The sequence below is a fragment of the Lepisma saccharinum genome, chromosome 21 (assembly GCF_977018435.1).
Source record: "Lepisma saccharinum chromosome 21, izLepSacc3.1, whole genome shotgun sequence".
Classification (NCBI taxonomy): domain Eukaryota; kingdom Metazoa; phylum Arthropoda; class Insecta; order Zygentoma; family Lepismatidae; genus Lepisma; species Lepisma saccharinum.
In genome coordinates this window covers 1465137-1491800 of record NC_139249.1, presented here as the reverse complement: position 1 = coordinate 1491800, position 26664 = coordinate 1465137, and the positions used below count along the sequence as shown (strand labels likewise).

The 26664-nt window shown below is 39.6% G+C and overlaps 1 protein-coding gene across 1 annotated transcript; it reads left to right on the top strand.

Moving 5' to 3' along the window:
- The first annotated feature begins 5435 nt into the window (after nt 1-5435).
- Nucleotides 5436-7013, top strand: LOC146004437 (zinc finger MYM-type protein 1-like). The gene has a single exon (XM_083143294.1). It carries the CDS (start codon nt 5436-5438, stop codon nt 7011-7013), a length of 1578 nt encoding a protein of 525 aa, XP_082999420.1.
- Nucleotides 7014-26664: the final 19651 nt, after the last annotated feature.

Below are 26664 nucleotides of genomic sequence, written 5' to 3'. Positions count from 1 at the left end.
AAGGAAATTTGAAATCATTGTTAATTTGCAGAACACAGAACTATTTGAACTATTTTGTAATATATATATACACACACACACACACATTTATATATATGGCCCCTCCCTCAAAAAAAATCCTGAGTACGGGCCTGGCTAGACTCTGTGGTAAAAGCTAATCAGAGCGAAAGTTCGGTCATGAGAAGGTAATCTGTGAGTTTGGCAATTAAATTCCTTTTGTCTATGATTTGCACTGAACTGCATATATACAGTTCAATTGTGATTTCCGAATGTTGATTGTTCTTGTTCGCTGCTTGATGAAAGGAGAAAAGAGATGGAGCTCCTTCGTGTTCATTAATATTTAGGAATTTTTCGAAAGCAATAAGATTTGTACACGGCAAATGTGATTAGCTGATATCGGAAAATCTTTATTGTTACCAGTGGAATCAATGTTTCACATATTTAGTGGAACAAAATATTGTTTTGTGAATGAATCCTGACAATCTCATGTGTGAATACATAATACCAGAGTTCATTAAGAAGCTTGTTGAGCGCACACCATTATATTTTCTTTGAAACCAACGATGAGGACGTACTTTTAATTCTTTTAATTTTAATAACAGTAAGCTTTTCTGCTACAATGTTCTTGAAATTGCTCGTCTATCTTTTTAACGTGTCTGCTCTGCGCAATGCCTTGTGGGTAACAAGTATCGGGTGAGGCGAAAACTAGCAGATGAGCCAGTACCACGCGACTAGTCAAAGTCCAACTGGAAAATTAAGCAGGAAATCTAGCCTCGTGTGATTCAGGAACTAGGCATCGCGTACTGTTGCAGCTAAATAAACGCAAAACACCAATTTTCAGCTCCATTGTTTCATTCGAACTTGTTAGTACCGTAAATGTGAATGGTGACAATTATTTTAGTAGTCAGTGGCCAGGAGCGACGATTGGGTGTCAAAAGTGGGGGGCAAGAAAGTTTACTTCTTGGTAGGCAAGGCTTAGCATTAAAATGCCAGAATTCGAGGGTAACTGGCAAAAAGTGGTGGGGGGCAACTGCCTTCCAAAGCCCCCGTAATCGTCGCCACCGTAAATGGAAGATTCTTACCATCTAATATTCCGTTCTGTTGTACGTTACTTAAACTTTGGAATTTTGAGTTCGTTCATTTTTAATTTCTCAACTGTTAAAGAGTGTTACAGACAACCAATATCAGACGGACAAGTGGCAAAACTAACCGGTAGATGGCAACCTGGAACGGAATTTATAAAATAATCAAGTTATCAATGGTCTGACAATATGGATAGTTGTAGAAGTGACCTTTTAATCATGTTCTCTTAATCTTATAAAACATTGTGAGTGAGTGTACGAGGAATAAACTTTTTATTAAGGTTAAATCGAGTTTCCTTTACCACCACATCAGATTTTTAGTCTTTTGCTCAAGAAGTTAGGAGCAAATTATGAATTACTAGTACAGAAGTGCAATATGTAAAATGCATAGTATCAGGTATAATCCTTACAATTTCTTTTTTACTTATGATATTTCTGTACTTATGTTCATAAAGTATTTATTGGTTGTGTAATATGTAATCTTACAGATCAATTTCCCCAAACATTTTTATTTTGTTATGAATAGTAACGGTGGCGTGCCCAAGGGGGGAACGGGCTTTGTCCAGTTTTCCTAAAAGAAATAATACCAAAGACAGGAAAAAATGGCAACATGAGGACTGACTATTAAAAAAGTATATGTACCCCCCCGTTTGAAAACCCTGGGCGCGCCACAGGTAAATTATCTTGTAAAGCACTCATTGCTTTTACATTACTTCTTTAACAGCCTTTTCTGCGATTTGCAACAACTGATAACTAATTACTAAACAAAATAAATTGGAACAAAGCAAGTGCAGAAAGCTCTAAATTACTTTTTGGTTTCGCCATTAATAATAATTACCTGTTCGAATAACTATTTATGTCTTCGCTAAACGGCATTGTGAACCTGGAATTGAGTTTCGCCTGGTCGACAAGAGATCGATAAACCGATGGAGGGAGTTCAAGGAAATCTCGATAGATGGTGCTGATTTCCAGTGGTTGACCAAAGTTAATTTTCCTCTCGCTAGATGGTAGCTTGAACAGTTTTGCGGAGATTATTTTTAGCAAAGAGAAAAAAAGTGTTGTGTACCTTTTAAAAATAAGCGACACTATTCGATCTAATTTAGCTGAGTACGAGGAAAGTAAATTTCTCCCGACACATTGTTTACAGTTATTAAGTTAAAGTTACTTCCGGATCAAAATACGTCGGTTATTAAGCATTCTTCTTTCTCTTCACCGTACCCAGTCTTTGTATTGCCCATTTTGGAAGGAACAGGGACCTGTGTCTCTCATAGGCGCCGCCAGGCAAAATGGGGCATTTGCCCCTCTCTAGCTTTTACCTAATTGTTCGTTCTTGATTCTGCAAGACGGGTTTTGCCAACAGCAAATTTGCAGAGACGTACACGTTCAACAAATTTGTGAGCACATTGCTGTGGTACCAATACGATCTCTCTGCACTTCACGGCAACAGTATCGTGAAAATTTCCCATCAAAACGTGTATAGGAGTAGTTTCGCCGGCCAATATTCCTGCAATACTTCCATTCACTTATTGCTGCCTTGGATCTACGAATTTCACCCGAACCCGAGAGAACAAGCATTGTTGGGAACTGTTCATTTTCATCCGAAAATACTTCAGACCACTGTTCGAATTGAAGAAAATGCAGAGGGGGGCGGGGGGAGAACTTCAGAACCTTCTTTTGAACACTTTCAGGTTTTGTGTACGAGGGCGACAGTGGCAGTACGAATATGCACTTTCTACTACATGTTGCAAAAGAGACGGCTTCCTTATCTCCATATTGCAGTAGGCTTATTAAATATATCTACATAGTATTGTTTGTATGATTTGGTGTTTTAAGTCCACTTTATGCACAGGAAGGATAATCGGGACTGGACCTACAGTTTAAAGTGGGATCCGTACAACTATGAGCCTCCACCGGGTATCGAACCCGGGACCAGTTGATTACAAGGAGACGACGCTACCACTGCGCCATCGGGGAGACTCGAAATCTACATACTGTAGTATAGGCACAATCACATAACTAGAGTAAATTTGGTACACTTTGAATTTACTGCTACTAAACATACAATAAAGTCCATCTCTAAAAGATTTAAACTACATCCTGATCAGCAAGCTCGAATGTATGACTCAAACAGCGAATGACTGTCATGCGGTGCCGGCGTTTTACTTTCTGCCACGTTTGCTCCCGCACTATGCTAAACCATATCTACCAAGTGAAAGTAAACTGCCATTGCCCCCCAGTTTTGGCACCTGCCCCCGCCACTGCTGCCATGCTATCACAAATAATAACATAACACACATTCAGAGCAGAGGCTTGCATAATTCGAATATCATTTAATGTACTTAATGTTCTAACCGTATTTAGTTTCCATCGCACTCGATTTCGCGAAAAAATGCGGCCGCAAACTCCCCCAGCAGCTCTGTAGCAAGCACCAGCCTCAATGTTGCAGCCGTTCTGCGGGAAAATAAGGCCTCCGAAGGAGTCACATGGCGAAGCGTGAAATTGTGGTGGAACCCGTCCACAAAGCTTCTACAAAAAGCTGTGCTTTCCGAGCTTGCGTGATTCCCGAAAATAGCCGAGTTCAACCGAAAGCAGAAGGATTCATCTATGGGTACGTTGCCAGCAAAAACTAGCAACGAATATTTGTCTTAATGAACACGTAAACAAGATCGCAAATATAATAATAATTGTTAGTCATAAAATAACTAAAAGAAGTTATTATCACTGTTCTAAATTCCACATATATCATATTATATTACAAATTATTTTAGATTTCGCGAAATGTAAAACGCGTAAAAAAAGTTGACATTGGGAGTTGGGGCAGTGGAATTTCTGAACCCCCGTGAAGAGTTTTCTCAGGGAGGGAGGGAAGATTGGACGGACCTTGGTCCTGCACCCTGCTTCCTGGTCGGTCCAGCTCAAATTACGCCAGAAGTGTTGACCGCTACCAGTGTTTGCAACTGCCAAATTATTTACGCAGTAATTCAAGTGAGCTCTTTCACAAATTTTACAATCAATAAATTGACTGCTTTTGAATAAAACTTGGGGTGAAAATAAAGCTATCTGAGAAAGAACTATCTACTGATATTTGTACATGGCATAGAAGTAAATCGTATACATTCTGCATATTATGAGCACAAGAATATGTTTTAATGATTGATTGATTGATTTGTTGTTTTAAGTCCACTTTATGCACAGTAAGGCTAATCGGGACTGGACCTACAGTTTCAAATGGGATCTGAAACACTTGTGCCTCCACCGGGTATCGAACCCGGAACCCCTTGATTACAAGGCGACGACACTACCACTGCGCCATCGGGGAGGCCCGAATATGTTTTAAGTTCTATTATTATGACGCAAGTGGTGTTCCCAGGGTCTTTTTACGGTCCCCATTTTGTCATCTTTTCCTTCCTTTGACGTTTTTTCTTAGATATACTGGGCCAAAAGGGGGTTATGTCTACCATCCACCCCCACCCCTTCGCCCCGGGCACGCCATTGAATGACACTTTATTACTTAAATATTAATGTACATACTCGTTCTGCTGAAATGATTCTGATTCCTCCGCGTAATTTTTATCTCCAAACTGATATATCTTTCCTTTGTGACGGATAAAATTAAGGAAATAGGTTGGTATCACTTTGTTGTTTCAGAGATTTTCAAAGTGATCTTGTGTGGATGCTTGCATTTGAAGTTGTGGAAAGCGCGTGGGATAGTGTGAGTGTTTGTTGCTTCGTGTTTTGTGCTGTGAATTTATCGGAATGAACGCGTATTTAGGAACGGTTGATGTGAAGTGCGGGTGTATTATTGAGCAATTGAAAATTGCTTCGTTTAGCTCGAGAGAGATAAGTGTTAAAATGAAAATCGTGGAAGGGGGTCGACCAACACCGCATTTACCGGACTTAAAACAAGTTAGCCCAAGGGGCTTTGTGCGACATTTCCAAAGCAATTTGTACCACAAGTTTATTTGGCTAGCAGGTTGTGAAGCACGCAGTAGGTTGTACTGTTGGCCATGCGTATTGTTCGCCGTGCACAAGACGAACTCCGTGTGGTCAAGTGAGGGATACTGTGATCTGAATAACGTGCACAATGCATTACAGAGACATGAAAAAGCAGAATCTCACATAAGGGCATTTTTAACTCTGAAGGAATTCGGAAAATCTCGTGTGGATTTTGCTCTGGATCACCACAGACTAGTAACAATCGAGCGCCATAACAAAGTTGTTCGTCAAAATCGCGATATTTTAAAGCGTCTTGCAAGTGTAACAACCTTTCTTGGTAGTCAAGAATTATCATTCCGGGGACACAATGAAAGTGAGGCATCATTGAACCGTGGAAATTATGTAGAACTTGTAAATATGTTGGCAGAATTTGATACTTTGCTGGCAAGTCATTTGGAGAATTCTACAACATTTACTGGCTTGTCAAGTGAGATTCAGAATGACCTTATTAAAAGCACGAGTGGTGTCATAACGGACGCAATTAAGGCCGAGGTAAGTGAAACCAAGTTCGTAGCTATTATGATCGATGAATCCTCGGACGTATCACGGAAATCGCAACTTTCGACGATGTTTCGTTACGTGACGAAGTCAGGAAAAATTGTTGAGCGTTTCTGGGGGTTTGAGGATGTCAGCAGGAACCGAACTGCAGCTGTAATTGCTGCCCACGTTGTTGAAACAATTCGAAAACTAGGCTGGGAATCAAAATTGGTGTGTCAAACATACGACGGGGCAGCCGTAATGGCAGGGGATCTCTCGGGGACACAAGCACGAGTCAGACAGATTTTCCCTAGTGCAATATTCGTTCACTGTTTTGCACATTGCTTAAATTTAGTACTTTCTCAAACAGTGAGCAACATTAGTGAATGCAAAGTGTTTTTCTCGACGCTAAGTGGCCTTGCTTCTTTCTTTTCGCATTCGACAAAAAGAAATGCCGCTCTCGACGATATAGTTAAAGCAAGGTTACCTGAAGTGGTTCGGACCAGGTGGAACTACAGTGAACGGCTTGTACAAAAAACGTCCGAAAATAGAGTGAAGATAAATGAAATGTTTGAGGACATTATTGGCAATGCACAAGACTGGGACAGTGAAACAATTTCTTCTGCGGGTGGTTTCTTGGCATTCCTGGATAGTTTCGAAACCAACTTTTTTCTTCTCTTGTTTGGGGAAATATTTTCCTTGACGGGATATTTATTTAATGTGCTGCAAACAAAAACTATGGATATTGGATTTTGCCTCAAAGAAATTGAAAGTGTCAAAAGTGACATTACCAAGAAACGAGAACAATTTGACATAATTTATACAAGGACAATAGATATTGCAGGAGTACCACAGCCGAGAAGGAAGAGGAACAATGTAGGCGACACAAAATCTCAGTTCCAACGTATATATTGTGAAGTTATAGACAACATCATAAGCCAACTGTCTTCACGTTTTGAAAACCTTGAGGCCCTACGATTTGTTGAATTGCTCGATAGCGGGAAATTTCGCATGTACGCTGCTACATTTCCAGAAACTGCCTTCTCATCGCTTATGCAACTGTACATCCAGCATTTTGACAAAACCTTGTTGCACACCGAGCTCAGTATTGCCTATTCTCGGGATTGTTTCCGCAATAAGAGTGTAAAGGACATCTTGAAGTACATTGTAAACAACGAATTACAACAAGTGATGCCCGAACTCCACAAACTGTGTCTGCTAGTACTGACTATACCAGCCACAACAGCGTCAGTTGAAAGATCGTTTTCAACGCTGAAACGTATCAAGACATTCGCCAGGAACAGCATGGGTCAGGAAAGGTTGTCAGCCCTTGCTCATTTGTCCATTGAGAAGGAACTATTAAAGGAACTCAAAATGGATGAAACTAAATTTTACGATTGCGTGCTTAAACATTTTCTAGAGAAGAAAAGAAGAATGGAGTATGAATATCGTCACTAAGGGTGGCATCCAATGGACCAAGAGTTTGAAATTTATTGTGGTGAGTACATCGTCTATGCATGTGTTTCTTTGCTTTGAAATGAATTTTTTATTGTTTGTGTTTAACTTTTTATTTAGTGTTTAAGTTAGTCCAATGCGGTTTTTAGGGTGCCCAAAAATACTAAATTACATCATGCAGCGTAAAATAAACAAATGATTCCCATTTTTTTTAAATCTAAATCGGTTTGGTCACCGTTTGACCATATTAAATAATAATGAACAAATAAAGGTACTAATAAGTAAGTAAGAAATTCCGTCTCCCTTTAGTCGTATGCGGAAAGTTCGCATATGCAAAACGTTTAATATCATATGAATAACGTTACCTGGATTTTCTTTAAAAAGTAAATGTGACGTTTGCGGATCATATGGTTTATTTTTAGTACAGTCACTTTATTACGATATTTTGACAAATCCAGCGACTGGGTAAATGAGGCTATAAACCTTGAATCTTTCCCCTCGGCATGTCGTTGTACTACATGTTTTGTTGTACTGAAACATTGCTTGCCTCCTTCGTAAGACTACGCTTCGCTACTGATTCAGAGGGTTTCTTTCACTGGCATAAATGTAGAGCTGGGGATGATAAAAGTAGAAGGGGGAAATTCCCAAGCTCCCCCCCTTCAATCCGAACACTGCCTCAGACTACTGTCATTCGACACAGCAAAGCTTGTAACAAAATGAACAACTGTGCATTCCTATATACTCCATAACCTAGAAGCTGAGGCTACAAGCTGGTTCTTTTTAAGTGTACGAATGGAATGCGTGTTTCATACCACTTCCATGTAACCTTGTTTTGCTACTGCCGCAAATATTGTAGCGACTATCGCCTACAACGGCCTCTATCGAGAGATCTTTCAGCACAATGCGACACGCGAAGACTTTCAGGATTGTGTATGTTAAGCGTTCGCCGACTAAACGTGCAAAGTGATCCAAACTTTCATTCTAGAATGATTGACTTATTTTCAGGGGCGGCTCCAGGGATGTTGCGAAGGGGTGCTTGCGCACCCCATAATTTTCTTCCTCACCCTCTTTTCAAAAGCTATTCTTAACTGAATACACTATGTATTAATTCTTGCACTGTCATTATTTTATCAGTTATTGAAACCATGTCGTCATATTGAGAGCAATGTTTTGTATTGAAGTGAGATTCCTGTTTGTGTATGCAACAGGCAATCCTTTGATCCTTATCTGAAAGAGAAGCCTCATTTGCTTTCATGCACTGGGAACAATGTCTGAAATAGTTAGTAGCTGTTGTCCTTCTTTAGTCATTATTGTTGTTAAGAATTATTTCTTCATTTGTAAGATGCATTTCCAATGTATGCCATTGGCCTGGCTTAAGCTTTGTTCGTGTCTTTAAGATGGGGTAGTGGACACTGGTATCGCCGTCGAGGGGCTCATGGGCTATCGGGGGGGGGGGGGGCTTTGTAAACCAATTCCATTTTTCAAAAATTTAAAAGTGTCAAACTAAGGTAAATTATGTGTGGGGGAAGGGGACCATTACGTTACATAACATTTATAAATATCACACAAATACTACATCTTTCTGCATATTTTAAAATATATTTTTCAGTGTTAATTGACATACTGAAATCATCCCTTACACACTCCATACTTCTTTACATGATACAGATATTTATATCACACAAAAAATGCACAATATTCAATCACAGTACATTCCACTCCTGGCCGAAGCAATGACACTCTCCTTCGTTCCCAAAACATGGGACCTGTTGACCTTTGACGCAGATGTGAAGGAAATTTGCATGATGACAGTCACAGATTTCTGTAAAAATGGAGTCTGCAACAGGGACAGTGAAGGTACAGATAAAGAAGCTCCCCTATGAAAAAACTTACAAAGTCTAGATAATCTTCTAAATACTTGCAGCTACTTACACTTCAGCTCATGAACAAGATGAGCGAATGTAATAGCTACTGTTCATGTTCTGTGGATTCATCCTTATTCAAAGTTGTGAGCTGTCTGCATTTTCACTCTTCACTGCTAACAAATTATACAAAATAGTTTTACCTAATTTCAAGGGGGGCTGATGGCAGTTGCAGGGGGGGGGTTCAGCCCCCCTGGCCCCTGCCTGGCTACGGGCCTGCGCCTTCGAAACCCGGTGAGGCACATTGTGGTTCGGATAGTACTTTAAACTGTAGGCCCAGTCTCAATCCGCCTATCTGTGCATAAAATTCAAAGAAGCTTTTTTTCATTTCCAAATGTTGTGGTTATTGTGGCCAAAGCAAGCGAAAATGAAGCGTTTGTGTTCAGTTTCATTTACATATTTTTTTCATGCAAGCCTACTAAAAGTTGATTGGTATTTAATGTAATGGTGAAAACATGGATGCATGCTTCAGATTTTCTTTGTTTTCAACATCCTAAATTTCATTCCTAGATGATAAATCCTGCCGCCCGCTGCTTATTTTGCAGTTACTGTTCCGGGTATAGTTGCGTTGTGTCGCCATCTGCAAGTGAAGGAAGTGTTAAATGCTCATTATATTTTTAATATTTAGCTTTGCGTTTGGCGTTTCATAAATGAAACTTACCTCATTTTCTCAGGGTTTGCCCCCTCCTACCAAAATTCCTGGCGACACCCATGGTGTGTCTAGTTGCTTGGGCTTGCCTGTTGACGGTTTCACAGATAATGAGTTATACTCTAAAACGTTCAAGTCAGAAATAGTCTTCAGGTGTAGCCAGTTCCGTTCTAGACATGGCTGTTCCTTTGAAAAGGCACTTTCATCACGTTCCTCTTATCATCGCGATCAGTGAAAAGTGGCAAAGAGCGACGAAACAAGAAAAACACAAACAGTTGCATATTCCAGAGCACCTCTTCAACTTAATTTTCCTGGAGAATAAAAACAAAAAATAACAAAAGGAGTGAGAATCTGATATCCAAAACAAAAACCATTGTAACCAGTTGTATATTGATTGTACGTACGTCAGAACCTTCCATTACTATTATTATTATTATTATTAAAGAAAGCAGATGCTAGTGATCAAGGGCTGCGGCATAGGAATTTTCTTCTACGCCCCTCAGTGGCGTGAGCAGGATTTTCGAAAAGGGGTTTACGTATATTTTTTCATGGACAGTTTCATCATCGGACCACAAAAAGCTAACTGAACCTTTGAAGCAAGCTCAGAAGCAAGGTACCTTTATAAGGTATGCCATTCCCGAGGTTCCGAGATTTATTCCCATGATGCTGTGCGCGCTATGACGTCATTAAGCGGACAGAATGGAACTTACTTCGTTATCGTATACGGAAGCTTGAGATAAATGGGTCTATTATTTACTTATACACACTTTTTCTTGAATGCCGGTAGAATGAGAACAAATCATCCTGTTTGTGCTCTTGCCACGTGCAATAATAATAGAAGAAAATCGCCTGGAATAAAGTCATCATCGCTTCCCAAAAAACAAGTTGCTGTAGCAGGATTGATTCAATTTGTTCCTCCAAATTTCGGACTTACTCAGTGGTGTAACCACAGGGGAGGGCAGGGGCATTGTCCCCCAACCTTCGACGGAAGTCAATTCTAGGGGGGGGGGAACATTGATGGCCAAAGGCACCTGCAGGGGGCACAGAGGAGAAATTGCCCCCTTCTATTTCAAATTTTATACAAATAAAAATACATTTCGTAAAATTTTCTTGCTCGCTTCGCTTGCAGTGCCAGCTTTTCTGAGTCTCGTCAAGTTCAGAGACGTAGCTAGGGGGCGTCGGGAGTCGGCCATGGGCGCCAAATAATCTAATTTTAAAAAAAAATGTGAAAGAGAGAATGCCTTAGCGCCATGTGATATTATTTGTCCCTTATTAAATCAATATTGTTTTAAATTGCAAAAATTGGATCAAAAAATTTTCTTTCTCGCTTCGCTCGTAATATAATTGTTTTTTGTAATGTGATGTATGTAAATAATATGTTTTGTATATAATATATGTAATGAAAAAACTTTGAATACGTACATAATTTAGTGTTAGAATCTTGCATATGTATATTCTTATTTTATGTCGCTCCATGTTGCATATGTGTAAAACATATGAAAGTTATACATGTTATATGTACAAACAAATATCTTCGGCATGCATTTATCATTCATTTTCTGCCATTCAAAAATACAGTTTGTGTGCTTGTTTTCAATTATTAGCTAATGTAAAATTCCTGGTGTTGAAAAAATATTTCAAATCGTTTGTTCCAAATAAATGCTTTAGCACAGACATCTACCTCCCTTTTGCGTAATTTATGAGGATAATAACGTATTTGATACTACTACTACTACTACCGCTAGTAATAATAACGCCATTATTAATGTCATTATTATTACTATTATTATTATTGGTACGTTTATCCTGGTACTTTCTCCCTCCAGATAAAAATTCGTGGTTGCGCCGCTGGCCTTACTTCCACACTCGCCTTCCGTATCATCACGTATGCAACTTTCAAAAACCTTTACACAATCGAAACTCAGTTTCTAAGTATTGCTTCATTGAATATTGAGTGCAAGATAAGATTTATTAGCTTTGAAGTTGAAACATCGTCCGCGAAAATAATACTTTGAACATCTCGTAGGTAGCGAACACTAATTAACAATTGCACTGTTACTTTACTTTATGTGCGTTTGTTGAGAAATTGTGCTGAAAATATAATGTACGACTTACAGGACAGGCGTTTCTCCCCTGCACATCCTTTCAATCTTCTCGTCAATCAATGAGAGGAGCTGTCATGTAAATAATGACCAAAGAAGCTATTCAATCAGGCCCGTAGCCAGGAATTCTTTGTAGGGGGGGGGGGGGAGCGAAGTCAATCCTAGAGGGGGCAAATTTTTAACATATTGTGTCGCATTGGCACATATTATGGTAGGGTACACAGAGGTACTTGCCCCCTCCCCCAAAAGCTATAAGTAACAGAAAAGGGATGGTATCTTGAAACTGCAACGAACCAAAAAAAAAAAAACTTCGAGCAACATCAAATAGCAATATTTCGATAATGACCTTTCCAGGTTGCCAAAGAATATAAAGTTTAACATAAATAGGCTAATAGGGACTGTACCTACTTGATATCGTAATTGATTGATTTGGTGTTTTAAGTCCACTTTGTGCACACTAAGGCTAATTGGGACTGGACCTACAGTTTAAAGTGGGATCCGAACCATTATGTGCCTTCACCCTACTTGATATTTACAGGTCGATAATGTTAATTGATGACTAACAACAGCTTTGGGCCTCTCTGCAGAACTGATTAAGGGAGCCCTTTATAAATCATGCTTCATAATGATTCCCTCTAGTTTCCAGTATGCAAGATTTTTTACGCACAAAGGAATCTATCGACAATCCATTATTTTTATTTTTGTTTTGTATTTGTATTGCTTTTGTTTTATTTCAAGTATAATTTACCCCTTGGCTAATCGCAAAGATGAAAATGAATGGTGAGTAGATGAAATTGATGATCACAAATCCATGTGGATCACAAACAGTATAGAGTACTACACAGATTGTTGGCCCACATGCCAGAACCTAGTAAGCCCGCAAGATTGAAGTTCCTAGGATATATTACCTGGAAGAAATATTGCTATTTGAATGTTTCCCGAAAATACACCATTTATACAATAGCCATTATCTAATTCATTCGCCGGCTCGGTAGCCGAGGGCGTTAAGTGGTCGACTTTCGATTTCGCCTCCGAAGTTCCCGGTTCAAGTCCCAGCATGGGCATAGGTTTTCTCTGCGAGTCAGGCACGTATCCAGGAATTCCTTTCGTGGTGGGCTAAACACCATATTTTTAAGGGGTATATATAGAACCTCACAATTGTATGTTTAAGGCCAATGGTGGCAATTGGGTTCAAAACGGGAGTGGGGGGAAGGGGTGCAAGAAAAGTTTACTTTCTCTTCCCTTGGTATGCAAGGGTTAGCATAAAGAGGTCATAGTGTGAAGGCAAAAAAATGGGGAGCAACTATCCCCAAAATCGTCGCCACTGTTCAAGGCTGCCAAATTATTCAGAACGTGAAATCGGAACATTTTTTACCACTCAACTCCTCTGTTTCCATGCATTAACATTGTGTGCCGGAACCATCTCAGTATGTGTGTTTGCCCATTTCTTATCATCAGACATCAAAACATCTATGGCGTCTTCGAGTGTTTTTTACGAAGCTGTTACACACGCACGGGGTGGACAATCCACTCGACAACGCGAGACTCAAACTGTGGGCTGAGAACTGGACGCAGAAATTTCTCGAATATTTCTCTCTGATTCGAGCCTGAACACCACTACTGTGTCTTGTCCTCCCATGTTTACAGTTCTTATAAAAGCTGAAACCCACCAAATTATTCATATTGAGGCCTAAGCACTCGCAAGTGTTCACAATTGTCTGTCACAACTTCCGCAGTCTTGTCGTATATTGGCACAAAACAGAGTAAGTCTTCTCGAATACAGTTCGAAACAATTAATTCACAATGAAAACCCTTCCGATCCCAACACATCTAGTGTTTCTTCTCCCAATATGATTAAATGCTTACTCATTTATCTCCAGTGACGTGCCCAAGGGAAGGTTGGTGAGGTCATAACCAAATTTGACCAAGTATTCCTTAAAATAAAGAACTTCAAAGAGAGGAAAAGATGGCAAAATGAGGACTGACCACCAAAAATAGTATGCATAACCCTCCTCTTCTAAAATTCTGGGAAAATTTGGTCCGGGCACAACTAACTCATCACTCAAAACTTTGATTTTCAGTTGATCTGTGCAGCTTATTTCTTTTTTAATTAACCGCTCCAATACCCGTTACTGATTAAATATTCACTTTAGAGAGAGACCTTCGATCTCTTCAGCCCTCGACCCGAACTAGCACTACACTGAGGCTCCGGAAATTCCGCTGTCGTTAATGTCTTCTGGTTTGGACCCGAACTGGAACTAGTAGTAGACTTCGTTACTTTACGGTATTTAGTCCTTTTCATCTTCGAATCACTAGATCTTATAAAGCCACCAATGGACACTGACTGTACACTAATCGACAGTATGAACTGTCATACTTACCTTTGAATACTCATTAACCGATTCTGTTGTACAGATCAACTTGGAAATTGAAGCCGCGTATTTTAACCTCATTATATTCTAGAACGTTCCACAGATAAAACGATTCGTTAATGTTGCCAGTAGTTCGACTCCTTCTCTTATTCAAGAACGTTCCCTCTCGCGCTTTCCAGAGATTAAAAAAATATAATGAATCGTCCTACGTGTGGCGCTACGTTTACAGCTTCCAAATGCTGACAAGTCTTTGCATAGTGTTGCGACAACACCGAAAGCGCAAGAAAAGTTTTAATGCAATATTATCAACAACAGGATTATAGAACATTCTCCGTGTTGCCTTGGTAAGTATATCTCTCCTTATATATTATCGGCACACTATTTTAGAAAACAAGAACCTAATTTTGCCGGACCCTGTGGCTGAGTGGTTAGCACATCGCGCTGCGACGCCAAGGGTCCCGGGTTCGAATCCCACTCGGCCATGGTTGTGTGTGAATGTCCATTTATCATTTTCATCATTTCATCACTCATTCCCATCTTCGTAAATTAGCTAAGAGGAACAAAACGCGAAGTAAAATAAAATAATTCAAATCAAAAAAAAAAAAAAAAAAAAAAAAATTATGTAGTGTAAACTGAAAAAATTAAGGGGGGCTCCAGCCCCCTGATCCCACCTTGGATGCGCACTATTAACAATAACAGGGTTCTAGAACATTCTGTGTCTTGGCTCGAAAATTATTTATCTCAAATTATCATCACATTATTTAAGAAGCCATGAACGTAATTTTATGTAGCGTAATTTCCTGAATGGGGTGCTGGAGACCCCTGATTCCCACCTTGGATACGTGCTTGACTCGATAATTATTCCTCTCCTTAAATTATCGTCACATTATTTTATTTCCGACCACAAGAAACCAAATACCTCATTTTATCTATTGTAAACAGAAAACTTTTTGGGGGGTTCGAGCCCCCTAAGCTCCCCCTTGGATACGTGCCTGCTACGAGTGTCCCTTCATCAATTTAAACTAATCATCACTCATCCTGTTCGTCGCGATTAGCCAAAAGTGGAAGAAGACGATAAATAACAAAAACAAATTTATCCTCATCGTGGCGATCAACTGGAGAATGTTAAAAGTAGCGTAAAAATATTAAAGGGAAATTCCAGGACATTCAGTAAAAAGACATATCAGAATATGCCCGGACAAGAACTTTCCTTAGAATGAGACATTTAAAATAAATGCAATAGGTTAGCTGGAAAGAAAAGCCGGCAGTGGACTACAGCCTGCAGGGACAAGATATCACGCAAAAAATAAACTATGCATTTTTTTGGAATAAATGTATTCTTCTATCGCGTATTTGATCTCTTGCTGTCAAATCAAATTAACAGCTTTGGTGTATAATATCAAAAGATGCATGAAAACACAGCGTTTCATGGGCCATCTGCTACATTCTACGCATAGCTTTCAACCGCTCGTGTCCGCTTGGTGACGTCACAAGCTCTAGCCAATAACGTGCAAGTCGCGGAGTGGCCCCCCCTGGCTCAGAAGGATTTGAGCCTGCCACCTGGCGGTTACTAGTAGCACTAATGTCGGAGTAAAAATTAGAGATACTCGAGTTTTGACTCCAATTAAAAATTAACCAGTAGACCTACCTAAAAACAAATTGCATCAAAATTTAGCTTATTCAATTCTGCGTTAATCTACGCTAACCAAAATGTATTTCGAGTATGCCTTCTATTTTTTATCGTCGTGAGAACAAAGAAAGGGTCGGATTTTTAGTTTTGGGAACGATTGCTCTCTTTGAAATCCTATAAAATAAAAAATAAAAACAGATGCTCTGATCGTTATGAGTAGATCTCGGATTTTTAGGTTCTAAAAATTATGCTTTTAGGCTCCTAAAATAGGCTCTAAAACCCTAAAATAGGTTCTAAAAATGTTAAAATAGATCCTAAAAATCTTAAAATAGGGTCGAAAAATCTTGAAGTAGGTTAACAATTACTGAAAAATATTGATTAGGTACAATAGTTAAAAACAAAGTTTCAAAATAATCACAAGAAATTTTAAGAAGTTGCATAAATAAAAAAACAAATATTAATTTTCTAGTCAAATTTTCATTTGTATACATAAGTTTGAAACTATCCACAAATTATTGTAATACTATACTTCTGCTGTTAGCAAACGTTTCTTGTTTATATGAATAATGAGGTATGTATAATTTGCATCACAATACCAGAATGACTACTCACTGGGAATTCCTTGATTTCTGGGAATTATACGTGAAAAATTGCAACTTCTATTAGTCCAAATCCCATTGAATTTATACATATTTTTAAATGCCGAGGCAAGTTTTTCAAGATGAAGGAAAATAAAGCTGCATGGAAAATAGAACAGAATTCTCTCAATCTGTTTACTTTGTTAAGCGTCTTGTGTGTGTCTGTGTGCAGGCGGTAATACAACAGGCTGAAATAGGAAGAACATCTGCTTGTATCTGCCATCACGACTACATAACAATCAATATTTTTCTTGTTGTCTACAGTCAAACTCTGGCTTTTGTCTGTAAGGATCATCTTATATGCTGAGAATGATCTTTCAACACAGAAGCATTAGCAGTGGCGCAAATTTGATTTTTTTAGAAATTTGAAGTTTGCATTTTGGACTGTGCAGGTAGCAGTGGTGCCAGACATGTTGTTTATAACTTTGAAAAACTACTATGGACTTGTGAGGAGATAAATTGACAGAGAGCGTGATTCAATCACGTTTAGTCACTGAATTTTTCGTCACGAAACGGAACAAATACTTCTGCACAGTGGCATGGCATGACTTTTTCAAAAGTGTTACCGGTCGCGGTCATCGGACGTTATCATCTCCACCCTACCCCCCCCCCCCAAAAACATGCCTTTTATCTGGATTTTTGTTCATTTCGTTATTATTATTATTTTTTTTTTTTGCAATCCGCTCAGTGATTTATTTAGCCAGAATCACTCCTAGAAAGAACTACCACTCATGAGAGAGTTACCGCGAGAATCCAGTGAATAGTAGTCGAGCCTTGTCAACCATCTCTGTTTCTTTGCAGAGGTGAAAAGGGGAAGAAGAACCACACATTCGGGTCAGTTTGACGTTTCTGCGTTGAGCAGACGACAGAATTCTCCTCCTCCAGCGGTCGAAGGGAAGTCCAGATGTACGTTCTACTGTTGCCAACTTAGTTTTTCGGAGCAAGGTTTGTCCAAATCACGAATCGCATCAAGTACTTATCTTTTCTTCTGTTACGTAAACGGTTTCAGTTGTAGTTAAATCCAGCTTTGGCTTTGCAGTTTAGCTCTTGTTGCTTCAGAGAAATAGTATCCCCGTTTTAGGCGGGATTTAGCTCTTTTCTGGAAATCCAATGTGACAACACTTGCTGATCCGGTAGGCCGCAGCGGCAACAGGGCCCCTAAACAGGCATACGAATAACCCTCTAGCACACTTGCCTCCAAGTCTATCCTCGCTGTTCCCTTGCATTGGCGTCCTTTCCTCTTGTTGCCTCTTGAGGGTAGCGGAACGGCCTGTCTCTTCGCTTTTATCGGCTGCAGAAAAAATGTCCTCTGCAATATACACTCAACTCGGTTAACTTATTTAACAATGTTGTTATTTTATTAAGAAAAAAACTTTTAAATTTCTTTACATTTTTCTGTTACTACGGTAACAACGATTACCTGCTTCTGCGTGATATAAAAATCCTGCAAAACCTAAAAAAAATATAAAAAACTAAAAAAAAGGTTTGATTTAGGCACATAAACCTAAAATAGGTTCTAACAAGGTTATTTTAGGCACTATAAAACTTCGTCGGTTGTTGCGTTTTTTTAATGAAACGCAGACGTAACTTGTTATTTCTTATTCAGCTGCAAAGGAAAAAATAGGTTAAAAACCTTAAAATCCGAGATCTAGTGATGAGATTTTAGTACGCTGCAGGCAGAAAGGTTTTAAACACAATTCTTAATTTTCAGATTTTAAAAATTTGTCGAAAAACAGTTTTTAACAATTTTGCGTGGGTAGTCCTACAAATGCAATATTGGTCTTGGTTTGAATCTCTTTGCATCTCTTTTTAAAATCCATTATCGTTGTCAATTCACATTGCGAAACCGATTTTATACAGATTTTTATACAGCGGAGTAGAGATGTCCCTGGAAAGTGGCAACACTGCACACAGCGCTGTCCGTTGAACCGCGGAAACTGCAGGATCACACTGTGAGTCGGTGCTTGCTGTGTTGCCTTTCTTTTGTTCTCAAGACCTTAAAATATACAAGACACAGGGGCGGCGCCAGAATTTCTCGACCGAGTGGTCAGAAGCTGTATATTAATAAATTAGGGTGGGCAGTACTAACGTAAGGCATTAGGTGAGTTTGACAAACACGTACCCCCCTTACCCCTTACTCGAGATTTCCCTCTTACCTTATATAGAAAGCGATTTGGACACAAGGAATTCATGAAGCCTAATCATCGTATCTCTTTTTACATATCATTTGGGCTGTAAGTGTGACCTTTTCGAACACACTCAAATGTCAACTTCCCTCTTCAATAGTACACCCTGCAAAGTGTATTCTTGTAGGCAAATGAGTCTCTGGCGCCTGTAACCGCAGCGAAGATAATCCTCTTGGTATTTTGCGTCTCCTTGCGTGTTTGTGTTCATCCCTTCATGACGTTCATCTAATTACCATTCAACCTCACCGTCACCATTGGTCAAAACTAGCAGAAATTCGACTTCAAATATAACAACGAGTCAATCAGCCTTGATAACTTTCCACAAATAGAGTATCAACAGTTCACAGCACTTCGAAAGTTGAGGTAGTAATTTCATCTCCACAATGCTTCATTTTCTTTCAGAACAGATAACTCCGTGAACAAGGACTCAGTCTCCAATATTTTTTGTCCGTAAGCAAAATAAATGGTTTAAATCTCAGGCCAATCCATGGGTGTCTGGCAGGAGGGGCTACAAGGGGAGTACGCCCCCGTGGGAAATGCGTCTTACCATAAACTTATTCCTTACACACATATATATTTCATTCAGAGTAATTTATGTTAATTATTGGAAGGGTGCTGCAGGAACATGATAGCTTCCATTGTAATAAGTTTTTTTTGAGGTGCCAACACTATTATCGGGGGAGTATGTCTCGTTTGCCTCCCCTGGAACAAGTTACCATGCTTGTCCCTCCCTGGAAAAAATGCTGCGGACGTCCATGGGCCAATCATAATGATAGTGTAATCCACTTCTTAAATGGACTCATCTTACTATGTTATGATAAAATGATACGGTTGACGGAGTTCTTTCTGTATACCGTCTCTCCGATCGCATAACGCTCTCGTCTTATAATTAAGAGGTCCTAGGTTCAATCCCCAGTGGAAGCCCAATGCACTACAGCTTAAAGTGAAGATCCAGTGACAATTAGCCTATTTGAGCATGTGTACCTTTTAAAAAAAAACACTCCTGGATCATTATCCTGATTATTTATATTCTTATTTAATTTGGCTGCCTCATTATAGGTTTCTTACACCCTGGAGCCAATGTTTCTTTCCACCCCTTCATCATGTTTGAAATTCATGCAAGTTAATGATAAGAACTGCATAAGACTGATAGTGAAAATTTATATGTTGGAGGAGAATTTGTAAATAGTGTTAGCCACTAATAATATCAGTTCAGTAACTCTAAAGATTTCTTTTCCAAAGCTACAAAACTGTTACATTAAAATTTTGTCACCTCGGTACGGTAGTAAATGTGATTACTCGTTATTAATTAGAACAAATTAAAAATTGTAATTTTATAAACATTGCATTATTTGAAGATGACAGTTATGTAAAAAGAAACCCGTGATAGAATAAAGAAAGTGACACATCGAATTACCCGTGGAGTGGTTATCGCAGTGCTAGGGGTCCCGGGTTCGAATCCCGGTCTGAGCATGGGTGTTTTTGTGAGTGTACATTCATCACTTTCATCATCATCATTCATACTCATCACTGCGATTAAGGCAAAGCCTACTTATTTGTTTATTGTTTATTACTTTGATCATACCCAGGCCGAGATTTATGTGGAGGTACGGTGCTGACAACAGCTTTCAGTTCCTCTATAACCTTTAGCCCTTTTCTTCTTCAATATGGCTGATTTCAAAGCAATTTTTCCCCATTGAAGGCTGGAGCTGCAACCCTCAAAATCCTTCTAAATCCTGATTAACTCTTGACCATATAGCATACCTCATAATTGTGAATATCCAATAAAACTTACTAAGCCTGTTGATTGCTTCTAATCATAGCAGTGTTCATTAGATCACATTTTAAAAGAGAGTTCTGATAGTACCTTTAGCTTTCCAATGACAAAATTAAGCAAGTAGAAACAAAAGCTTAAATTAATTATATTCAATTAGATATGTAACGACCGCCATGTTAGGCAGATTTAAGTTGTATATTGGCATTTATCTTATTCGTACACTTTCAAGTTAAGAACTTGGATTAAATTATTTATACTCAATTGTTTTCATAATTCATGTATATATTTACGTTTTATCTTATGTTATAATATTATTCGCGTATTTTTGCAACATTTATTCAGAATTTATAGGCTAATAATTATCCCAAATAATATATGCAACGTTTTCATTGTTTTTCAAGCACAAGTTAAATACATTGCTTTTAATATCGAGTTTTGTTCAACAATGTACAAGATTGTAAATCTTTATTTAATCATTTTTATGTTCAAGGGCAAATATGATTTATTTGATAATCAGTTTAGTTATTTCTATATAGTTTAATATTGTAATATTATAGCAAAGTATTTCTCCCTCGTTTTCAATAAAATATCGTATTCCTATTGGCTGTTTATGTTAGGAGTGGGGGAACCACGCTTCGTGTTTTTGGCGATGTAAAAACTTCCACGTTGGCTTTTTTAATTGTTGCCAACCTGAACTTTAGCTTACTATCGCTAATTAACATTGATGTGTCATATAAATTATCAGCTTTTCTTGTGTTATTTTATGTTATGAGTTTGTATTGTAAGTTAGAACAATCTGTTATGCTGCGCCTCGCGCTTGAGGTAGGCAGTTGAGGTCTTGCTATTAACTGTGAAGGCGGTGCTCGGACTCTTGTGTTAAATAAGTTGCTTATCACTGCCTGCGAGCGTGCATGACCCAACAAATTATAATTGTAACTTGTGCGAATCAGTATGTACGCGCGCGATTCGTGATTAAAGATATGGACATTTTAATTATAAAGTATTTGGAATTTTATTTACTGTCACGTGTCGCAATTCGGTGGTTTCCTTCCTGGAGGAATGTGGATCGCCTTAACCCCATCCCTGATTGAGAACTGATGCTCCCAACTGACCAGCCGGAGCAAGGAACGGTGTGTTGCCAATTCGCAACTCCATACCCTGGAGTAACAGTGGTGGAACGTTGCAGATATTTTCTCTAATCTTTGTAAACTTCCTTATTAGACAATGCGCCAAATGACAGCAAACCTATTTATGGGATGAAACTTGTGAACTTTCTAGTATCTACAATATTCACAAGTAAAATATACATGGAGTGAAAACCAGCCTATACTTACAGAACCATTTTCATTACCCTAATTGTATATATTTATTTAATTTGATCGGGTGGACGCTTACCCACCCGTGCCTACCCCTGTCGCCGTCCCTGACAAAAAAAAAAAAGATTAGCGTAGATTGACGCAGAATTGAATAAGCTAAATTTTGACGTAACTCGTAGGTCTACTGGTTAATTTCTAATTGGAGTCCAAACAGGAGTATCTATATTTTTTAATCCGACAGAAGTAGTTAACGTAGAGCAATTTCATGTTGTGATGATTAGAATTGCTGTCGTGATTCATCGCCTCTCCCCCGCCCCCAGCCCCCTACACACTCAAATCTAGAAGAAATGCTGTTTTGAGACCCGAAAACCTTATTCCAACTCCCGGATATTGAATATTGTTTAACCGGAAGAGCAGGGGGGGGGGGAAAGTTGTAACGTATTTCCTGTTGCAACACTCGCGTAAACAGTCTCTCTTAGCTTTTTTTGTAAAGAGAAAAAAAAACCTCGGATGGGCGTCTTATTGATCTTGGTGGAGTTTTGCTATGACAACTCCCGCGGACTCTTCTGTGTCTTCCTTCCTGTCTCTCACGAAAACTTTCTGTGAAATGATTTTTTAGGAATTCGTTGCAGGGAAGATGGCGAATGCGGAAGAAAGTTGGGAACATTCTCTGACGTGTTCGAGAGCGTCGGTGTCTGCTTTGCACTGAAATAAATAGCCAGTGAAACAAGCAGATGAACTTAAGTTGCAAGCTGTGGCGTCTCCCACTGATGTGCAGTAGACTATAAGTTTACGTCTACATGCGTTGTCTACACATAATCTACGCGTAGATATCCACCTAGGGTTTCATGAAAATGAAGTGACATTTTTAACTATATTGGTTCCTAACAAAATGAAAATAATCCTGTTTACAACAAAATTTATCTTCCCTTCTATTATCAACTATGGAAGAAGATAAGTAGTATGCAAAAACAACAACAGATGGCAGTCGTGAGCCAAAAGTGTTCTTTTTCCCATAGAACACTAGAATTTTTCCTATATTAGGTTTTTTCCTAGGTAAGAAATTGTTCGAATTTGGATGAAAAGTTCTCTTCACACATCAGCAACTGATACGCAGTATAATTTTATTTTAATTCCACGGCGCCCTTTGCTAAGTTATCATCTTTCGCCATGTTGTTTACATAGATTACGTAATTTACGTGTATAAAATAGTCTACGTGTAGAATGTAGACTATGGTTGTTTACGCGTAGACGCACATCACTGGCGTCTCCTCACACACGAATGACTATTTTTTCCCCGTTTGAAACGTAACAATTAGGGATCAATTGATCTTAATTAGCCCCGTCTAGATCGCTGCACCTTTCGACACTAGGTGTAGTGCAGGTGTATCCCGCTGTCAGGCTGGTGGAAGGAAATGACGTTGAACCATGTATACTCTGTCCCTGCTATCTCTGGCCAGAGAAGGGGATGGATCGAGTGGAGAGAGCGAAACAGTACACGCCTCTGAGAAGGCTGGTAGCACCAGCCTCCTCACCCCTCCACGCAATCCCGTTCCCTCTCACGTGTTCATTGGTCAAGGCCTCTCAAGTCACTACTTGCGCAGAGACTTGCGGTATTCAAGTTCAGAAGATTCAACGAATGCTGTTGGCTGCTTTAAACGTTCATTTGACAAGCACCACTTGACATAGCCACACACTACACCGCTCCAGGACGTAGTGCAGGGAGCGAAATCATTGAAGACTGGTGGGGGGAAGAAAATCTTAATCTACATCCCTATATACAAGGGTCGTTCAAGGTTGACCGGGATTTTCGTACGTAAAAAATCGATGAATAGCCGGATCATGATGAAACGTGCGGGTGACGTAATGTACTCCTTCGCGAGTAACTAGCGCCCGGCATGACGTATTTCGCGCATGCGCAGCAGTTGCAGCTAACATGGCGGCAAGCAGTGTGTCTGTGGCTGTGGAGCAGTGTCTGTGTAATCAAATTTCTCGTGAAGGAGAAAGTGAAACCAGCTGAGATTTTCAGACGATTGCAAGCACAGTATGGTGAACAAACGATGTCGCGGACAAGAGTGTACGAATGGTGTGAGCAGTTTCGCGAAGGACGGGAGCTGGTGACAAATGAAGCGCATGGACACATTCGCCCGACTGCAGCCACACCAGTGAATATCGCACGTGTTGAGCAAATGATTCTTGAGAACCGGCGAGTAACAGTGCGGGATATTGCTGCCGAGGTGAATATCAGTGTCGGGAGTGTTGAGACAATCATTCACGACCACTTACGCTTGCGCAAAATCTGTGCAAGGTGGGTTCCCCGCCAGCTGACATTCGATCAGAAGTGGACACGCAGGACGGTCTGTGAACAGCTTCTGAATCGGTTTCGAGCAGAAGGTGATGAATTGTTGCAATCCATCATCACGTGTGATGAAACATGGTTGCACAATTCAACCCCAGAGACCAAAAGACGCAGCATGGAGTGGCGGCATAAAGGTTCCCCGCCCCCCAAGAAAAGCAAAACGCAGCCGTCCGCTGGAAAGATCATGGCAAGTGTCTTCTGGGACATGAAGGGTGTTATCCATGTGGATTTTCTGGACAAAGGGAGCACGATTAATGTCCAGTATTACTCCACATTGTTGAGTGGTGCTGTACGAAAGTCCATTCGCAAGAAAAGACCTGGGATGTTGTCTGGAAATGTCATTCTTCTCCATGACAATGCCCGCCCTCACACGGCCAATATGACAACAACAACTCTGGCCGACATGCGCTGGGAAGTTCTGCCCCATCCCCCCTACAGTCCGGATTTAGCCCCCAGTGATTATCATTTGTTTGCACCCCTTAAAGACCATCTGGGAGGGAAGAAATTCACGACAGACGAAGCACTGCGGAGCGATGTCCTCCAGTGGCTACGACAACATCCAAGTTCTTTCTACGCCAAAGGAATTCGGGAGCTGCCAGAACGATGGCAACGATGCCTCGGCGCGCACGGAGAATACTTTGAAAAACTGACATAGTTTGGTGTTTCTTCTGCTACCTATTTCCTCTGCAGAAATAAAAGTCCCGGTCAACCTTGAACGACCCTTGTACATATACATACATACATAAATTATTATGATATGGATATTTATAATGTTATTAAATATAAAAGTCAATTAATTACTAAATATTTTTAAAACATTATTATTAAATACACATAAAGTAATGAATTCGTTACTTTTATATATATCAGATATGTGTAAAGTAGCAAATTAATTCCTTACTAACTGGTTAGATGTCAATAAATTACAAAACAGTTTTTGTTATGTAGAAGCTTTTGTTTAGTTTTTGTATTAATACAAAACTATTATAATTTATGATTATGTTTCATTTGCATTCTTCATTTATTGCACACATATTGTTATTGGTGTAGACAGAGTAATAATCTCTTGAAAAAGAGAGAAAGCATTCTGCACTCAGTATTTTGTGTGTTTTCCATATTATCCTTTGTAATGTACATAAGCAGTAAATACTAATTGCTTATATTTTGTGGTTAGAAGAAAAACTCTCCCCCCGGGGAAAGTGGGTGGGGGGGATTTTTGAGGTCAAGATTGTTGGTGGGGGGAAATACTCCCTGCCCCTCCTCCCAGGATTTCGCACCTTGACGTAGCGCAAACAGTGCAGACACCAAATACACTGCTTGACACCAAATCAACGAAGTAGACGAGTGGGTGTTGCACCGTGTAACCAACTGGACGCTTCGGTGCGAAGACAGTCAAAAAGTGCAGCGAACTACACGGGGAGAGGGGGGGGGGGTGTTCTGGTATAAATTCTGACAACCCATACTCCTTTAAAAATTGAGATAACATTAGGTGCAACTGCTCACACATATGTGAACAAGGTCTATTCACTATAGATAATTGGCAAAAGCACACGTGAACATCTGGGTAATCAATAAGGCACAATGTAATGGACGAAATTTCACCAGCGTTTTCTCAATTTAATACTTTTGTGGGTTGTCAACTTTTACTGCCGACCCGCTCAATTTCAAGAATAAAATTTCAGTTACCAATGTCATTTTCCTTATTTTTTTACCAATATTTCGAAAACAAATTTTTAAATTTTTTGTTGTATGTGTGTGTGTGATAATGTGGTTCAGTATTTCCCCCCTGAAAATCTTCTGCAGAATAATGTTGGGAAACATGGATGCCATACTTTTTTGCTACTAGCGCAAAAACAATCAAAAGTTTCCCAACCAGCAAGTAATTTTATGTTATATTTTTATGATCTTTCTGTTTTCAGACATTCTCATTTTTTTGCGCAGTGGGGCTTGGGACAATGGGACATAGAGCCCTCTCCAATGTACCCGTAACTGGGCCCTTATTTCTCAACTTTTTGAATTCTCTGCTCCCAACCCCTAATCTTGTTCCAATATATACAAAAAGTGTACCTTGCAAAATTTCAGCTCAATTGCACTTCTTTCTACGTGACTCCCAAGGCATTCACAAAAATAATAGTCAGGCATAATCGAACGATAATTTTAAATGTAATTCTTTTCTGCATACAGTTGTTAAGATTGACTGATTGATTTGGTATTTTAAGTCCACTTTATGCACAGTAAGGCTAATCGGGACTGAACCTACAGTTTTAAAGTGGAATCCGAACCACTTCTGCCTCCACCGGGTATCGAACCCGGGACCCCTTGATTACAAGGCGACGACGCTATCACTGCGTCATCGGGGAGGCCAGAGTTATTAAGAAGAATATTTGGCAAATATAATGAGCATACATTGAACCGAAAAGAGAAATTCATAGTTCGCAAGGTGACATCGCCCCCCGTATACTCGCCCCCCCCACTTCGAGCACTGGGCGCAAAAATAGGGCGCAAGCTATTAGCAGTTATTGTTATAGTATGCATGAATAGAAGAGGAAGTAGTTACATCATGAAGGAATGGAAGCATAAATCATTCGAGATGTTTTAAGTCCACTTTATGCACAGTAAGGCTAATCGGGACTGGACCTACAGAGTAATGGGATCCGAACCACTATGTGCGTCGAACCCGGGACCCCTTGATTACAAGGCGAC